At 61.6% G+C, this 15,883-nt stretch overlaps 2 protein-coding genes across 15 annotated transcripts in view; both read right to left on the bottom strand.

Moving 5' to 3' along the window:
• Positions 1-213: 213 nt before the first annotated feature.
• LOC119060936 (aquaporin-12-like) lies at positions 214-3,634 on the bottom strand. The gene is made up of 3 exons (XM_037161281.2): positions 2,982-3,634; positions 1,259-1,375; positions 214-548 (listed from the first exon to the last, which is right to left on the bottom strand). The coding sequence occupies exons 1-3, from the start codon at positions 3,586-3,588 to the stop codon at positions 343-345; spliced, it is 930 nt and encodes a 309-aa protein (XP_037017176.2). The 5' UTR covers positions 3,589-3,634; the 3' UTR covers positions 214-342.
• A 6,766-nt stretch (positions 3,635-10,400) lies between these two features.
• KIF1A (kinesin family member 1A) overlaps positions 10,401-15,883 on the bottom strand; it is a 62,981-nt gene continuing 57,498 nt past the window's right edge. For all 14 annotated transcript variants that reach the window (XM_053655271.1, XM_053655270.1, XM_053655269.1 and 11 more), the window contains 5 exons: positions 15,746-15,876; positions 14,735-14,887; positions 14,062-14,254; positions 13,836-13,954; positions 10,401-13,539 (listed from right to left, as the gene is read on the bottom strand). In XM_053655271.1, coding sequence (XP_053511246.1) covers positions 13,497-13,539; positions 13,836-13,954; positions 14,062-14,254; positions 14,735-14,887; positions 15,746-15,876 — 639 coding nt within the window. In that variant the 3' untranslated portion in view covers positions 10,401-13,496. The remainder of the gene's footprint in view (positions 13,540-13,835; positions 13,955-14,061; positions 14,255-14,734; positions 14,888-15,745; positions 15,877-15,883) is intronic.

The following is a 15,883-nucleotide window of genomic DNA, read 5'->3' on the forward strand; positions in this document are numbered from 1 at the left end:
CAGCGTGTTGGCGCCACTCAGTGCCCCGGCCCGGGCTGGGCTGCCGGGGTGCCTGGGGCATCCAGGAGCCCGCTGGGGAGAGCTCCGCCTCGGGCTCCCCCTCAGGTCCTCCCCCGGCCCCGCTCTGACTCTGAGAAGAGGCCGGGCAGACCGAGTGGGAAGACGGAGGTGACACAGACCAGTCTCCGCCCTGTGCTTCCCTGTCGGGCAGGTCTGAGGACGGTTTATTGAGGAGCAGTTTTGGGGGGAGGAGGTGGGGGTGGTGGTGCCCCTCTACCCAGGGAGGCCCCGGGTCCAGCCAGCGGCCTGGCCCTCTGCGGAGCTCACTCGGAGCCCGTCCACTCAGCCGGAGCCCAGCGGCGGTCTCGCAGGCCCCCGCCGCCCAGGCTCCCGGCCTCTGCCTGCCTGAGCGGGCGTCCGGGTGTCTTCAGGTCCCATGGCAGGCTTCCCTTTGGGGACCCGATACTTGTTCTTCTGACCATACAACAGGTTCCTCTGGAAAAGGCGGGGAAGGTGGCCGTGGTACAGCAGGACAGCCAGCACCATCCCTGCAGGAGACTGAGCGTCAGACCGCCGGGCCCTGGGGCTCATGCGCGACTGAAGGCCACCCGGGCGCACACACGGCGGGCCCTCCCGGGATGGGGGAGCCGCACACCTGGGGGGGATCCTCTCCTGGACCCTGCTCTTCCCAGCCACGCCCTTCCTCCAGGGTGTCTACCCGGGAGATGGGGATGAGCCGCCGGGAGTCCCTGTGATCCTGCGGACCACAGTCTGGGGACCTGGGCCCAGCATGCTTTGCGTCAGAGTCCAGAGGCACCGGTGGAGCCTGTCCGGCCACTTTCTCCCCAGGCCTCCTCCCGGAGGCGGAGGCTGGCTGGCTGTGAGGATCCCCGCAGGGGACATGGGGAGCCCTACAGCTGGCATCGTCCCGTCCCCTCCAGGGGCCCAGTCTGTGACGAAGTCCAAACTCAGGCGGCCCCTCCCCCAGGGTGGAAAGGGAGGGGTCGCCAGCCAGACTGAGGAGCAGCCTCGGTGTCTGGATCGCAGGGCGGAGCCCTCAGGCCCGGTGAGTGGCGGCGGCCTAGGAACACTGTCCAGCCCCCACCCCGCCCCTCAGGACCCCTCCGACAGGAAGCAGTCCCTGAATGGACCCCACCCACCAGCTGGACCCCAAGGGCTCAGCTGCAGGGATGTTGTCTGTCTCTGCCCCCCGACCATGAGCTCCTACAGGACCACAGTGGGCCCTGTGGGCCCTTACCTGTCAGAGGGCCCAGCCAGTACACCTGGGCGTACTCCAGCAAGGTGTGTCCCTCGCAGTGGAAGGTGACGGAGGCAGCCAGGGTGGGGTTGCAGAAGGCAGACGTGAGGGGCCCCGCTGTGGGGGAAGCACAGACCAGCCTGGTGAGGCCCTGCCCTTGGCTCAGCCCCTCCTCTACCCCCTGCGGGGGCGAGGGGCCAGGGCAGGGGGGTCCCTTGGCTTTGAGATTAGGGAGCAGCTCAGCGAGTCTCTCCAGGGACATCCAGCGTCCGTTCTGACCCCTGTCACTGGGGGAACTCAACTCCCCCACCCCTTTTCCAACACCTCCCGCCTCCAGGGCGGTGGCCTTTGAGGGACAGACAGACGGACAGTCACAGGCAGGCAGAACCACAGAGACGGGCCGGGCCACACCAGGGTCGCACTGCACTGGAGGGCGAGGGGAGGTCCGGACCCGCAGCCAGGGCCGGGCCGGCACGCCTGGGCCCCAGACCTGCAGACCTCCCTCCCCAGTGAGCAGGGCCCTCCCCAGCCGGTCTGGGCCTCGGGGAGGGCAGGTAGCTGAGCCCGGAGGTGGTGGGCGCAGGCCGGGCTTAGGTGGGGCGCTGGCTCTGAGGGAGGCACCAGGCGGGTCACCCCGGGGCAGGAATGCAGGCCCTCTGGTTGCAAAGCACTGTCCCCCCACCCCCCACAGCTCAGCTGAGCCTCGGGTCCCTCCTGTGCACAGCCCTTGTGGCAGCGCACAGTGCGTGCCTGCCCTGAGTGGGGGTCGGCGACGTGGGCGGTGAGCCCTCGGGGGAGGCTCTGCCCTCACCGGACGCCCCACGTGGAGATGGGGGTGCTCGGCCTCGGCCCCTTCCTGCCCTGTCTCCCCTGCCCGGAGCCCGACTGACCGCAGGCTGACCGATCTGCAGTCCACGGTCATGGGTGCCCCTCACGCCCACACAGGAGGCGCCCTGGCCATCTTCCTGGAAGGTCCTGCCATCCTGCCTGACCCCACCCCCAGGGCCTGTGGGAGCCAGCAGGCACCCTCCTAGGGAGCAAATCCCGGACAGACCGATGGCGGGGCCCAACCCGGCTCTGACCCCACCCAGGGCAGCCGGCATGTGAGGCCCCTAGTCACTGGCTCTCTGCTTCTCCTTGAAGGTGGGAATGGTGCCCCTGTCATGTGGGGGCAGCCCTCGTAGGGGACCCCAGGACAGGAGACCTTTTCTGAGAACCGAACGCAGAACAGGGCGCTGGCTGAGGCCGCGGCCGAAGGCCCAGGGCAGCTCCCACTGGGCCTGAGGGACCCCAGGAGGATGTGGTCAGGAAGCTCACCTGGGAGGGGTGCGTGACCCCAAAGAGGGGTCGGGAGTCTGCTGCCACCTCAGGGTGGGGTAAGCATTGGTGCCAAGAGGGTAGGGGAAGACGGGTGAGGAAGAAACGTCAGCCCCTGGTGGCCTCCAAAGGGGTGACTGAGCCTGGGCCGGGTCCTGGAGAAGCGGCACTGCCCCCCGCCCCCCAAGCCCGGGCGTAGACCTTCTGGGGTGGACGTGAAGATGTGGGATTGTGGAGAGGCCCAGCCAGCAAGGAGGGTCCTGAGGGGGCCTTGGTGCCACCCTCCGGCTGTGTCCACCCCAGCTGGCCATCACCCCACCCCAGCATCCCAGGAGGTGGCCGCCCCCTCGGCCAGCGGCCCCGGGGCAGAGGTGCGAGGGCACCTGGTGGGGACCCCGGGTCTCACCTGTGTAGGCCATGACGGTGACCAGCAGGGCCACGGCCGGCACCCTGTAGAGGGGCCGGCTGCTCCGGAGGCGGAGGAGGCCCAGGTGGAAGAAGAAGGCGCAGGCGCCCTCCGCCAGCGCGCCGAGGGGCACGGTCGTGCGCAGGGCGGAGCTGCAGTGGGCGTCCATGAGGTTCTGCAGGACGTGCAGGTCGCTGAGCTCCCAGGCCCAGTACAGCCGGGTCACGGAGCAGGCCGCCCGCACACCCAGCGCCTGGGCCGCCAGCTTCAGCAGGGTGCCCGGCAGCGCGGCCTCGGCCAGGAGCAGCTCCTGCAGGGCCACCGCGGGGTTGGCCGACGCGCCGTCGAAGGTGGCCCCGTGCACCAGGAAGAGCAGAAACAGCAGGGTCAGCAGCAGGTCGGGCCCGAAGCCCCCGGCCCAGGGGCCCAGCTCCGCCAGCACTCGCATCTCCAGGCAGCAAGCCCCCAGCTGGGCGGCGCCGGCCACCTCCCGGGCGAAGCCGGTGTAGATGCCTGTGGGTAGCAGGGCCTTGGACGCCCTCCTGGCCGCCTGGCAGAGGGCGACGGTGGCCAAGAAGAATGACAGGGACACGTTCAGACCAGCCATCGGCCCAGGGGCTCTGCTAGGAGCCAGACTGAGCGGGGGACCTGAGCTGACGTGTCAAGGCCTGGCCCACCCCAGGCACGAGGGTGAGGAAGCCGTGGACATGTCCGCCTGGGCTGGAGCCCTGGGAACACCACAGCTGCACCCTCACCTCCAACCCACCTGCGGCCGGCGCAGGAGCAGAGCCGGGAACGCCCACAGCTTCTCCCCTGGGGCCAGCGGCTCGCCAGGACGTTCGCCCCGCCCCACCTGCCCAAGGCCCAGACGGGCCACACACAGCTCTTCAAAGCCTCCATCAAGCACTGTGACTCACACCCAGGCTCCTGGCTCCACGGCCTGGCAGCTCCCGGCTCCTGGGCCGGATCCCCACCTGGGCGAGGGTCCCCGGCACTGCCTGCACTGGGGCCACGTGCCACCAGTGCCCTCCATGAAGGCAGCCATCTGGGGGCCAGGCCTCCCCCACAAGGAAACCAGGGGGCCCCAGCAGGGCTGCTCTGAGCACCCCCAAATCTGAAAGGGCAGAAAGGCCCACCTGGCCACACAGGGCGGCTGGTCTGCGCGGCAGCTCAGACAAACGTAAGTGCTTTTCTATGAAAGCGAAGCAGCCAGCAGGGAGCTCGGAGCTTCACTCTGACCCCAGAACACGAGGCTCTCAGAGGAGAGGCCGGGCCCTCGGCGAGCGGGGGCCACCTGTGAACGCCACCACACGCCCCACCCAAGCGCGGAATGGGCCCCTTTCCGGAGAACGCTGCTGGGCCATGGCCCTCCGGTCCAGAGGGGCCGGGGAGGTGGGGACAAGGCCTGCAGCGCTGGTGTGAGTCTCCCTCCTGAGCGTCCAGCTGAGCGGAGGCTTGTGGAGAAGGTGCTGAGCCGGACGTCCCCTGGGGGCATCTCAGTCCCGGCCTTGTTCCAGCCGCACCCCGGCCGCCCTGCTGACCCTCAACCCCTGCTCTGGGCTGGCCTCCCTGGGTGCTGTGGCATGCGGCCCAGGTGCGGGGTCCACCCAGTGCGGCCTGCGCTCGTTGCGGCACCGGGGCTTGCCCGCCCCTCCCTCTCACTCTGTCCCATTTGTTTTTACTCTTTTAACTCGACCCCCTTGCACAGAAGGAAGACGGAGACCGGAGAGGGGCCACGGCGGGGAGGACGTGGGCCAGCTCTTTCCCAGGTGGTGGCAGCAGACAGCTTTGAGGGCCGGCACTTCGCCAGAGGGGCGAGGTTAACGCCAACAGGAGCCCCCGAGTCCACCACACTCACTGCAGAACCCGCAGCCGGTGCCAGCAGGCCACGAACCGCCGCGGCCCCGCTCGCGAGCCTCGGGGCCGGAGTTGTTATCCACTCGGAGCATCCAGGTCAATTTGTTCTTTATTTGCAGACTCTTTGATTTTTATGTAAAACTTAAAGCGAAGCAGGTCAGTCATCAGAGGTCTTTTCCACGCCTTGCGGCAAACGCGTACACCCGGGAACCCACGCCAGTACCAAGACAGGACCGTTCCTCGCCCCGGAGGCCCCTGGCGCTCCTTCCTGTTGACGCTCGCCCGCGCTCCTGACTCCCGTTACCAGGCTCGCGTTTCCGGTGGACGGGGACGTCACGGGACGTCTGTGACGGGCGCCCCGCTCCTGTTCCTGTTTGCTGCCGGGCGACACTCCACCTGAGGAAGACCACAGCCGTGTGTCCATGTTGCTTGTCCGTGTTGCTGATGGTGGAGGGTGAGGGTCTTTCTGGTTTTTCCTGACACGAGGAAAGCCGCCCTGAGCACTTTTGGGTAAATCTTCGCAGACACAGGACATGCCTGGGTCACAGGGCGGGTGGACGCGTCGGTCAGTGGCACGGCCCCGACTCTGCCCTGGGGGCCGGCGTGCGTCCTGTGTGTGTCCTGTGATGAGAGTTGGGTGTGTGAAGGTGCACACGCGTGTTCATTCCCCTGTTCATGGTTTAGGTTGCATTTCCCTGCGGACGGCTGATGTTGAGCCCATCTCATAAGCTTTTTGGTCATTCAAATACTGCTCATTTTTTAATTAAGTGTGTATCTTTTCGTTACTGAGCTTCACTGATTCTTCTTTTACTCCGACACATTCCAGACACAAGTGCTTTGTCCTGTGGTGGTTTTGCGAGTATCTTCTCCCAGTGCCTGGTCATTTTCTGAACGTCTTTTGAAAAGTATGTCCAGGAGTTTTATAGTTTTGTGCTTTACATTTAGGTCTAAGATCCATTTTGACTTAGCTTCTCAACTTTCGTGAAAAGTGTACGATCTGAAACTAGATTCATTTTTTTTTCTTTTCTTTTCGACACGCGGGCTCCCCATGGCTCCAGCACCTCGGGTCGCAGAGACGGCCGCGTTCTGCTGCACCGGCTTTCTCCTCGGTCAAGACCGCGACTACGCGTGTGGGACTGTTGCTGGGCTCCCAGTTCTGCCCCACTGACCCCCTGCCTATTCTTTTATTTTACATATATTTTAATGACTATGCTATGACAGTTGTCCCACTTTCCCCCCTTCACTCCCTTCTGCCCTGCACACCCCTCCCACCCACACTCCCCTCCTTTAGTTCATGTCCATGGGTCGTACATATAAGTTCTTTGGCTTCTACATTTCCTATACTGTTCTTAACCCCTCCCCCGTCTATTTTCTACCTACCATCTATGCTTCTTATTATCTGTACCTTTTCCCCCCTCCCTCCCCCTCCACCTCCCCTGCTGATAACCCTCCATGTGGTCTCTATTTCTGTGGTTCTGTTCCTGTTCTAGTTGTTTGTTTTTGTTTTAGGTGTGGTTGTTAATTGTTGTGAGTTTGCTGTCATTTTACCATTTATATTTTTATCTTCTTTTTCTTAGATAAACCTCTTTAACATTTCATGTTTATTATATGAACTTGGGCTTGGCGATGATGAACTCCTTTAACTTGACCTTATCTCAGAAGCACTTTATCTGTCCTTCCATTCTAAATGAAAGCTTTTCCGGATAGAGCGATCTTGGATGTAGGTCCTTGCATTTCATGACTTGGAAAACTTCTTTCCAGCCCCTTCTTGCCTGCAAGGTTTCTTTTAGGAAATCAGCTGACAGTGTAATGGGAACTCCTTTGTAGGTGACTGTCTCCTTTTCTCTTGCTGCTTCTAGGATTCTCTCCTTATTTTTAATATTGGGTAGTGTAATGATGATGTGCCTTGGTGTGTTCCTTCTTGGGTCCAACTTCTTTGGGACTCTCTGAGTTTCCTGGATTTCCCTGGAAGTCTATTTCTTCTGCCAGAATGGGGAAGTTCTCCTTTATTATTTGTTCAAATAACTTTTCCACTTGTTGCTCTTCCTCTTCTCCTTCTGGTACCCCTATAATTTGGATGGTGGAACATTGAAAAGTGTCCTGGAGGTTCGTAAGCCTCTCCTCACTTTTTCGAATTCTTTTTTCTTCATTTTTTTTTTTTTTGGTGGGATGTTTCTTTCTTCCTTGTGGTCCACTCCATTGATCTGAGTCCCAGTTTCCTTCCCATCACTATTGGTTCCCTATACATTTTCCTTTATTTCACTTAGCATAGCCTTCATTTTTTCACCTAATTTGCAACCAAATTTAACCAATTCTGTGAGCATCTTGATTACCAATGTTTTGAACTATGCATGTGATAGGTTGGCTATCTCTTTGTCACTTAGTTGTATTTTTTTCTAGAGCTTTGATCTGTTCTTTCATTTGGGCCATTTTTCTTTGTCTTCATGCACTTGTTATGTAGCGAGGGGTGGAGCCTTAGGTGCTCACCCAGGAGGGGTAACCCACGTCACTGGGTTGTGACACCGTACGTGGGGGAGGGGTCTGAGACAATGGCACTTGCTCCACTCTCTGCCAGATTTCAGTTACTTCCCCCGCTTCCCACAAGCAAATTGGGTCCTTCTGGTGCTGGTTCCCAGTGGGTGGGTTGGTGTACATTCTAGGACCCTGTGGGTCTCTCCGACAGACTCCCCTGTGAGGCTGGGAGTCTCTCCTGCTGTCGCCTCAACCCCACAGGTGTTTTCAATCGATGGTTTGAGGCTTCACTTCCCTGCGCTGGAGCTCTGGGTTACTCGGTCTGTCTCGCTCCCCGATTGCTCCTCCTGCTTTATCTGTGCACGAATGTGGGACTGCCCACTCCATCAGCCACCACCGTAGCCTGGCCAGCCAGCTGCAGCTTTGCCTGCTCTGGTTCTCCAGCCACTGCCTTGCTGCGAGTCCTCTCCACGCACTGGTCTCCGCTCTTCCTACCTGTGCCTGGGTGTTTCTTTAATTCCTTGGTTGTCGGACTTCCATACAGTTCAATTTTTTTGTCAGTTGTGGTTGTTTTTTGTCTTTAAATTGTTGTTGTCCTTCTTTTGGTTGTGTGAGGAGGCACAGGGTGTCTTGGCCGGAAGTCCCCCTTTGCCACTTCTTTTGCCAAGACCACCCACCCTGGCTTGAGTTGCGAAAGCTTCCAGTAAGACCTGACGTTGGGTAACGTGAGTCTGACTCGGTTTTCCATCAGTGTTGCGTGGGCTGTTCTGGGGCCTTTGCCTTTCCCTGTAAACTTCAGACTCAGTGCGTCCACATCTGGTTAGTTTGCTGGATTTTGAGGGAACTGCACTGAACTTATGGGTCCAATGGGAAGAGCTCACATCTTCCCAGTATTGAGTTTTCCAATCCATGAGCACAGGCCTCTCCATTTGTTTAGATCATCTTTGGTTCATTTTTTCCATGTTTTGTAACTTTTGGCATGCAGATCCTGTGTGTATTGTTTGATTATTCATGTCCATCTTTTTTGATGCTATCCAAAATGGTGTTTTTAACAGCTTATTGCTGAGGTATAGGAAAGCACTGACTTCTGTGTACTAGCTTTGTGTCCTGGGACCTCGCTGCAAACCCTGTTAGTTCCAGGGTTTTTTGGTCTTTGTTTTTGTCAGTTCTTTGGGATTGTCTTCATAGACAATCATTTTAAATTCCCACCTGAGAATATGTTTATTGATTTTAGAGAGAGGAAAAGAAAGTAAGCCAGTGAGAGAGAGAAATATCAATCGGCTGCCTCCAGCATGCTCCTGGACTGGCCATGAAACCCACGTCCCAGGCACGCGCCCTGACTGGGGATTGAACCCACAACCTTTTGGCGTATGGGATGGTGCTCCAACCAACTGAGCCACCCGGCCAGGGCTTCACAGGCAATCTGGGCATCGCAAAGAGCTTTCCTGCTTCCTCCCCAACCCATTTCCTTTTCATGTCCTGCTGCCCTTTGCATTTCCAGCACAGAGTTGCCTGGGACTGCTGAGGGGACACCCTGGCCTTGTCCCCCTGAGGGGGGCCCTCCAGGGTCCGGTCACTGAGTGTGTCATCAGGGTAGGACTTCTGCAGGTCTCTTTGCCAAGTCGAGGGAGTTCCCTGGATTTCTGACTGGCCCCTGCCCCAGAAGGCTTTGCTGGGGAGGGAGCTCCAGGAGCAGGCCATGGCCATTTCTCTTCTTCCCCCGAAATTGGTCTTTGCACCCCAGTGTGAGAACTCATTGGGGCTCCTGGTGGTAAAACCCATGACTGGGTGAGGGTCCTGGAATTTCCGGCGGCCAGCTGGCCTGCGTCTGCCCCCACGGCCAGCCACAGCTCTAGCTACGTCTGCTCCGGGGAAGCAGGTCTCAGCCGTGAGTCCACGCTTGTCACTCCAGGTTGGGGGTGCAGCCTGCCCTGCACCCTTGATTTTCTGTTGGGTGCCAGAAAACTCAGTGACTTTTGTTTATTCAGCCTTTTCTCCGGGTTAGGATGGGACTCAGGACTGCCGGATTCTTCACGGGCCCTGGGGGGTCACCGAACGCTTTTATGTCTTTAGGGAGATCGGAATCCATCGGGGGCGCTCTCACGTCTCTTTTCCTCTCCCCAGCCCCCGTCGCCCCCTCCGGATTTTATGTTGGAAATTGGGTGGCCCTCTGTCTGGTTCCCGAGTCGTGAGGACTCCCATCTACGCTGGACGCGGGTCCTCCTTCAGTTGCGTGCCCTCAGTGGCCTTCCTGTCCCTCCGCAGCGCCTGCCGGGTGTCAGGTCGTTCTGCCCACGGCCTCTGCCGTGTCTCGTTTCTTTCATGGACTGGGGTTTTGTTTCCTGTGAAATCTTTCTTACCTCCAGGGCCACAGAGTCTTTCTCCCAGAAGTTTTATGGCCTTTGAATCACATTTATACCCCAAAGCTACTTTTGAGTTCATCTTGAATACAACCTCAGGTTTATTTTTTTTCCTATAGATGTTCCAAACTTTTTAAAAACATTGCACTTTTTTCCTTAACTTGCTTTTTTAAGAAAACATTAATTTTAGACGTTATCAGAAGTGATAGTGACCTAAGTTTCCGGTCCATGTACAGCCCTGGGAATTTAGAATGTGTGTGGATTCATGGCGCCAGCATCGTCATTGGGGGACAAAGCTGTGCTGTCACCCAAAAAGTCCCCAGGTCACACCCAGACCACGGTCCCTGGGGACCACTAGCGTGTTCTCCTACACCACCCGGTCCTTTTGAGGCCGTCACATAAGAGGGGGCCTGCCCAGGGTCCCCTTCAGACATGGAGTGCCCACAAGCATCCACACTCAGCGGCTCACAGAGGGATGGACCGGACGGCTCAGCCACTCACCTGCTGAAAGACGTGGGCCGCAGCCAGGTGTGGAGGGAGGTGGGCAGGGCTCTCACCATCAACACCCTCTGTTCCTCCCGCCCCAAGGCTCACCCCCCACCGCATCACCCCAGGGGAGGCTGGTGCTGTCCCTGGCAGCGCCGACTGCCCGGCCGGTGACCGTTCTCAGCTCCACCGACAGACACTGCAGGTGAGGACAAACAGAATAGGCCCACAGTCGGGTGCTTTGTAAGGATCGCGTTTATTTTCAGCTGGACACACACAGCACAGGGCCTACAGCCTAACACTCGGTTCAGGACGTCAGGGAGCGGGGCTGCTACATCAGGATGGAGGTCACGGAGCAGGGGCGGGTGTGCCACACAACCACGCAGGTGCAAGCCACAGGGGACCTCAGGGGACAGGCAGCCACAGGGCAGACAGGCCCGGGAAGAAGCCACGGCGGCTGTTAGGAGCAGCAGCGTGGCTGCCTCGCTCACGCCTCCTCACACCCGACCCCCGGGGGCCGAAGGACAGGGGGTGTGTGCCTGTGTGTGCGAGCACGTGTGTGTGGCGGTGAAAGGAACACTGCCGTCTTATGAGTGACTCTTCAGAGTGGGGGCCTTGCCACTTCCGAGCATCCCAGCAGCCCCTGGAAGCGGGACGGGCCACTGGAGCCCACATTCCACCCCCTGGGGCCTCTCCCCAGAGCTACCCACCCCCGCCCGGGACAGAGAGCCCTCGGCAGCTGAGGACGGCCGTGCCTCACACAAAACGAGGCTGCGGCAGGAGCAGCACCCAGCCTTCAGACACCACCACCCCGAGAGGGGGGCTTTCTGGACCCTCTCCCTTTCCCCACTGAGGGGAAGCAGCAGCCTCAGCCCAGCCGGACTTTGTTCACTGCACCCCACAAGGGCAGGACCCTCGGGGGCTTCCGACCAGCCTCACTTAACGGACGTGGAAACTGAGTCCCAGCTTGTTGAACGACTTGTCCCAGCTGACGTGACCTGTGGGGAGTTTCAGGCGGGGAGACCAGGCTTCCTGACTCTGCACGGGTTTCCTGCCCAGCAGCCCTGGGTGTGCAGACCCCAGCCAGGCCCTACAAGGGCAGCAGGCCAAGGAGGGGACACCAGGCGGCCCATACCCGGCTCTGCAGCACGGCCGAGATGGCTCCAGGCCAAAACAAAACCCTCCCGGGGCCTCCATGGTCGTGGAGGCTCCTGAACTTGGGGTGGTTCCCAGGAACCCTTGAGGGGGCCCCTTCCCTCGGCCCACACATCGGGTGCTCTGCGGGCTGGCTGGCCTCAGGCACCTGTGCGCGGGGGGCAGTCCTCAGGCTGGCTGACCTGAGGGGGTCGGGGCCGGGCTCTCGGGAGCCTGACCGTCTCGGAACAACGTGCCGCCCCAGCCTCTTTTCCCTGCCACAGGACTGTCGTAAAGGCCAGGACGAGTCCTCGTCCCAGCCACCACCTCCTGGAGCATCTGTGGAGGGCAGCCCAGGCCTGTTTCTGGAAAATGCTTGCGTCCAGCTCAGGAAGTGACCCTCGCCTGGGACCTCCAAGGACAGCAGCTGAGCCTGCGTTTTACCGGGCACCGTCCGGGCCCTGATGGACCAACGGCATCTCCAGGAGGAGACGGCCCGGGGCCCGCGGGTGGCAGGGCGCCTCGGGGGCCGCCCCGCGCTTCGCCGGAGCGCAGGTTCGGAAAGGTGCTGTCAGCTCCCAGCGGCACACGCGGCTGGTGGATGCAGACACGCCTGCCACCACGGGCCAAGCCACCTTCCCACGGAAAACCCCGACCTGTGGCTCAGGTAGGAGCCAACACGTCACATCCCCAGGGGAGAGATGCTGGGGACAGTCTAGTCTCCAGGCCCGAACTGGGAGGACATCCCTGTCACGTCAGTGCCACCACACAGGACGGTGTGGGACAGAGCAGGGTCTCAGAGCCATGGTCTCCAGGCTGAGCTGGGGCCCTCCCAGCCAGGTGGGGGGCAGGCGTCTGTGAGCTGTGCCAGGCTGGGTGGGCAGGGGGCTGGAAGGCGCCAGAAATGCCATGGACAGCAAGGCTGGGCATGCACCTGGGGCCGGATGACGTGGCTCTGGGCCAGGCACAGTGGGGACAGTTTTACGGTGTTGCTTTGTTTTGTTTTGTTTTTGAGCTAGAAAGATGCCAAATGTGCCTCTGGTTGTGGGAACAGGTCACAGAAAACCCTCCAGGCCCCCTGGTTTCTCTGATGGGCTTAACACCTAGGCAGGACATGCGGTCTGACTCTGCGCTGGGCTGATTCCTCTGCCGGCCTGGGAGACCCACAGGCATGGGGTCTGCCAAGGAGACCGAGTGGGCATTGTACCAAGGCCGGAACCATCAAGGCTACAGCCTCCAACCAGCAGGGAAGGCCCACCCAGTACCAGGCACCCTCACCTGCCCCGCAGTGTCCGACTGCCCCTCCCAGGAGTCCTCTTCTCTGGGGGCAAAGGGGGAGTCAGACCTTCTCCCCGGGAGCAGCCTTGCGCTCTCCCCACTTCTCACAGCAGCTGGAGAGGTTGCATCACAAGCCCCCGCTGCCTGGGCCATCACCCCACACTCCCTGTAACGCTGCCCGGACACAGGACACCGCCGTGGGATGTGGCCCCTTCTCCCGGGCCTCCCAGGGCCCCGGCCCCCACTGGCCTCCCCTGTGTCCTGCTGGCTGCGTGCAGGTGAGATGCAGGTTGTACCTCCCACCAGAGGTACAACCAGCGGGGGCACCAGAGGTGCCCTCTTCAGGCTGCAGGGCCATCCGGCAGCAGGGCCCTGGACGCAGGCACAAACCCCAGGCCGAGGGCCTGCCCCGGAGGCGCCAGCCTCCCTGAGGTCTTCCGAGGCGGCTGCCCAGCCTGTCTGTCCCTTAGAGGCTTGGGGGATGCGTGTGGGAACAAGCGGGAAGGGTTCCTCTGAATCCTACAGGTCGTTAGAAATAAATACTTATAAATAGAACACAGTCTTAGAGTTAATTTCTGAGAGGACTGTCTCCCTGTCGCTAACTACTGTATATTAATTATAAGTCTGTCTATGCTTAAAAAAATATTAGAATGTCAGCGATGCCCCCTGACTGGGCCCTCCAGCCCCCCCAGCATCTCCCAGCCCTTCCCCCCCAGGGCACATCTCAGAGAAGAAATGACAACAAACGGGGCTTCCGCTGGAGCAGGACAGGATAGGTCCGTAGGGACAGGTCGAACGGCCAGCTCCGCGTCCCTGGGGGGGGGGGGGGCCTGGTCGGCCAGTGGTGGGGAGGGCTGGGGCGAAGACAGACGGATGGCGAGGGCCAGGCTGGGCCCACCGGGTGTCGGGAGGGTGAGGTGTCTTCCGCTCAGACCCTCATCTGGGCAGCCCTCCTTCTGGAGAGCTTGGAGCTGTGAGAAGGTTGGGGGAGGAGGCAGAGGTCAGGGGGCGTCGGCAGAGGAGAAGCCACAGCCGCCCCCGCCGCTCTATGGCCTGGGCCCTCTGGTTCCCGGATTTCCCGAGGGACGTGACCTCTGCCTCCTGTCACTGCGATCCCTGTAAATCACGGGATGTGGGGGGCTGCCCAGTCCCTGCAGGAACAGTCGCACCCAGCCGCGCGCACCAACAGCCTCGGGGTGCCCCCAGGCCTGCGCCCTCCCTGGGCCCAGCGCAGGCGGGAACCCCGCGCAGGTCCGAGGCGGCGTACCGTATGGTCCCGGCCAGGAGGGGGTTGAACGCGTACAGCCAGTCGTGCATGTCCTTGTCGCTGCTCGCCTGCAGCAGGATGCCGCGGTGCTCCGTGCAGACCGCGAAGGTGTGCGGCGTCTGCGGGGGGCGCTGCGTGGTGAGCATGCGCCGCCCCGCCCCCGGGGCCGCCCCGCCCTCCCCCGCCCTGCCCCGCCCTCCCTCCCCTGCCACCGCCGCCGCCGCACCTTGAGCATGGCCTGCTGGTCCTCGCTGTACTCCACCTGGGCGGCGGAGAGGTTGAGCACGAAGCGCTCCACGGCATCCTTGTCGCTGTTGTACATGTAGGCGTAGGGCCGCCGCACCACCACGAAGCGCTTGGCCCAGCCGGCCGTGTGCGGCTCCAGGAAGTGCAGGTAGCCCTTCTTGGAGACGATGGGGCTGCAGGACGGACATCTGCTCGCTCGAGCCCTCCTGGCACCAGTGGGCATCCCCTCCCGACCGACCGTGCCTCCACGGCACAGGTCAGGACGTGGGCCTCCTGATGTCCTCTTCCAGAGGAAGAGCCGAGCCTGAGGCAGCAGGCCCGGCGGGACCCCCACCCAGGAGGTGGGAGGCCACAGTCCCAACCTGTCCCTGAGCCCCAGTCCTTAGCTGTGAAATGGAGAAGCTTTAAAAAACCCGAAGCTGCCCCAACCTGCCCATGACCACGACCCGCCCCCGGGGCGTCTCACAGCGGCCAGGGCCGGAGGACAGAGGCACAGTGGCCGCACTGGCCATCTGCAGACGTGTTACAAGTGTCTCTGCAGAGCCCCACTCTGCATCACGGGCCTGGGCCCCGGCTCTGTCCGTCCTGCCAAGGTCAGGGGACGGGCTGGCTGTGGACGCCTTGGGAGCCCATGTGGGGCAGCGCCTGCGCACCTGACCCGGATCTCCTGGATGTCGGGGACCAGCAGGCGCCGGGGCTCCTTGTCTGCTTCCGGGACCAGGGCAGGCGAGGGGGGCTTCTTGGAATCTGCCTCTGGCAGGGGCTCCGGCTCCGGACTGGCGGGCGGGGAGCTGGGCTGGGGGGTCCTGGGAGAGGGGTGACTGAAGCTGCTACACTCCCGCCTGGAGCCCCTTCCCTGGGCCAGGGACCACCCCTGGGCTCCCCAGCAGAGCGCCCTGCGGGCCCTCCAGCCACCTGCCCACGGCACCTGCCGCCTGATTCCAGGGTTGTGCTGGGCGCGGTGGGGAGGGTCCCAGCTGCAAGGGGTTCAACACCCTTCTGCCGTGGCGCCTTCTGCCCCTCCCCTGTCACCCTCGCAAAGGTGGCTGCAGCGACTTGTCATCTCCAAAATTGAGCTGAAGTTGACCTGACGCTCTCAGGGGCCATCCGTGCAGACGGAGCAGCTGGCCCCTGGCACCCTGAGGCCCACGTGACAGGACCTGGGGGGCCAGGAGGCCTGTCTCAGGGTGGACGCCACAGGGCTCAATGCCATTTTTTAAGTTGTAAGAAGAACATTCAGAAACGTGGGGGGATTTTAAAATCGGACGCTCAGACAGAGGAGGGTGGTATTTGCGGCGTTGGCGATGGGTCCCTTCCCAGCTGCCTGCGTCCTTGTTCACAGGGCCAGCTCGCTCCGCGCTCCCCTAAGCTCTGTTCCCCACAGGTCCTCGCTATTCTACGAGCACCACCCTGAAGGGGTTTCTCATTTTGGGCTGCTCTGACCCCTTCCTGCTTTGACTCACGGCTGACCAAGTGTAGGCCTTGGCAGAAACAGGCCCAGAAAGGTTGGGACACCATGTTCCCACGGGTCTGCGGGTGGGTGCGGGGCAGGCCCACAGGACCTGGGGGTCCATCCCGAGGCGCCAGTCCCCTGAGCCCCGCGGCACAGCCATTGTCAGCGGCTCTGGGCACCGCATGCTGCTCCGGAGCCTGGGCTCACTCACCTCAGGTCGGCGGCTCCGGCTCCGTACGGCCCTTCGACCAAGGAGGGGCAGGTGGAGGAGGGGGTGAGCGTGGCTGCCCCCAGAGGGGACACGGATGGGTCCCGCAACAGGGTGACCGACATCTCAGAGAGCTGTGGA

The sequence above is a fragment of the Artibeus jamaicensis genome, unplaced genomic scaffold (genome assembly GCF_021234435.1).
Source record: "Artibeus jamaicensis isolate MK-2021 breed Jamaican fruit bat unplaced genomic scaffold, CSHL_Jam_final contig_944, whole genome shotgun sequence".
NCBI classification, from domain to species: domain Eukaryota; kingdom Metazoa; phylum Chordata; class Mammalia; order Chiroptera; family Phyllostomidae; genus Artibeus; species Artibeus jamaicensis.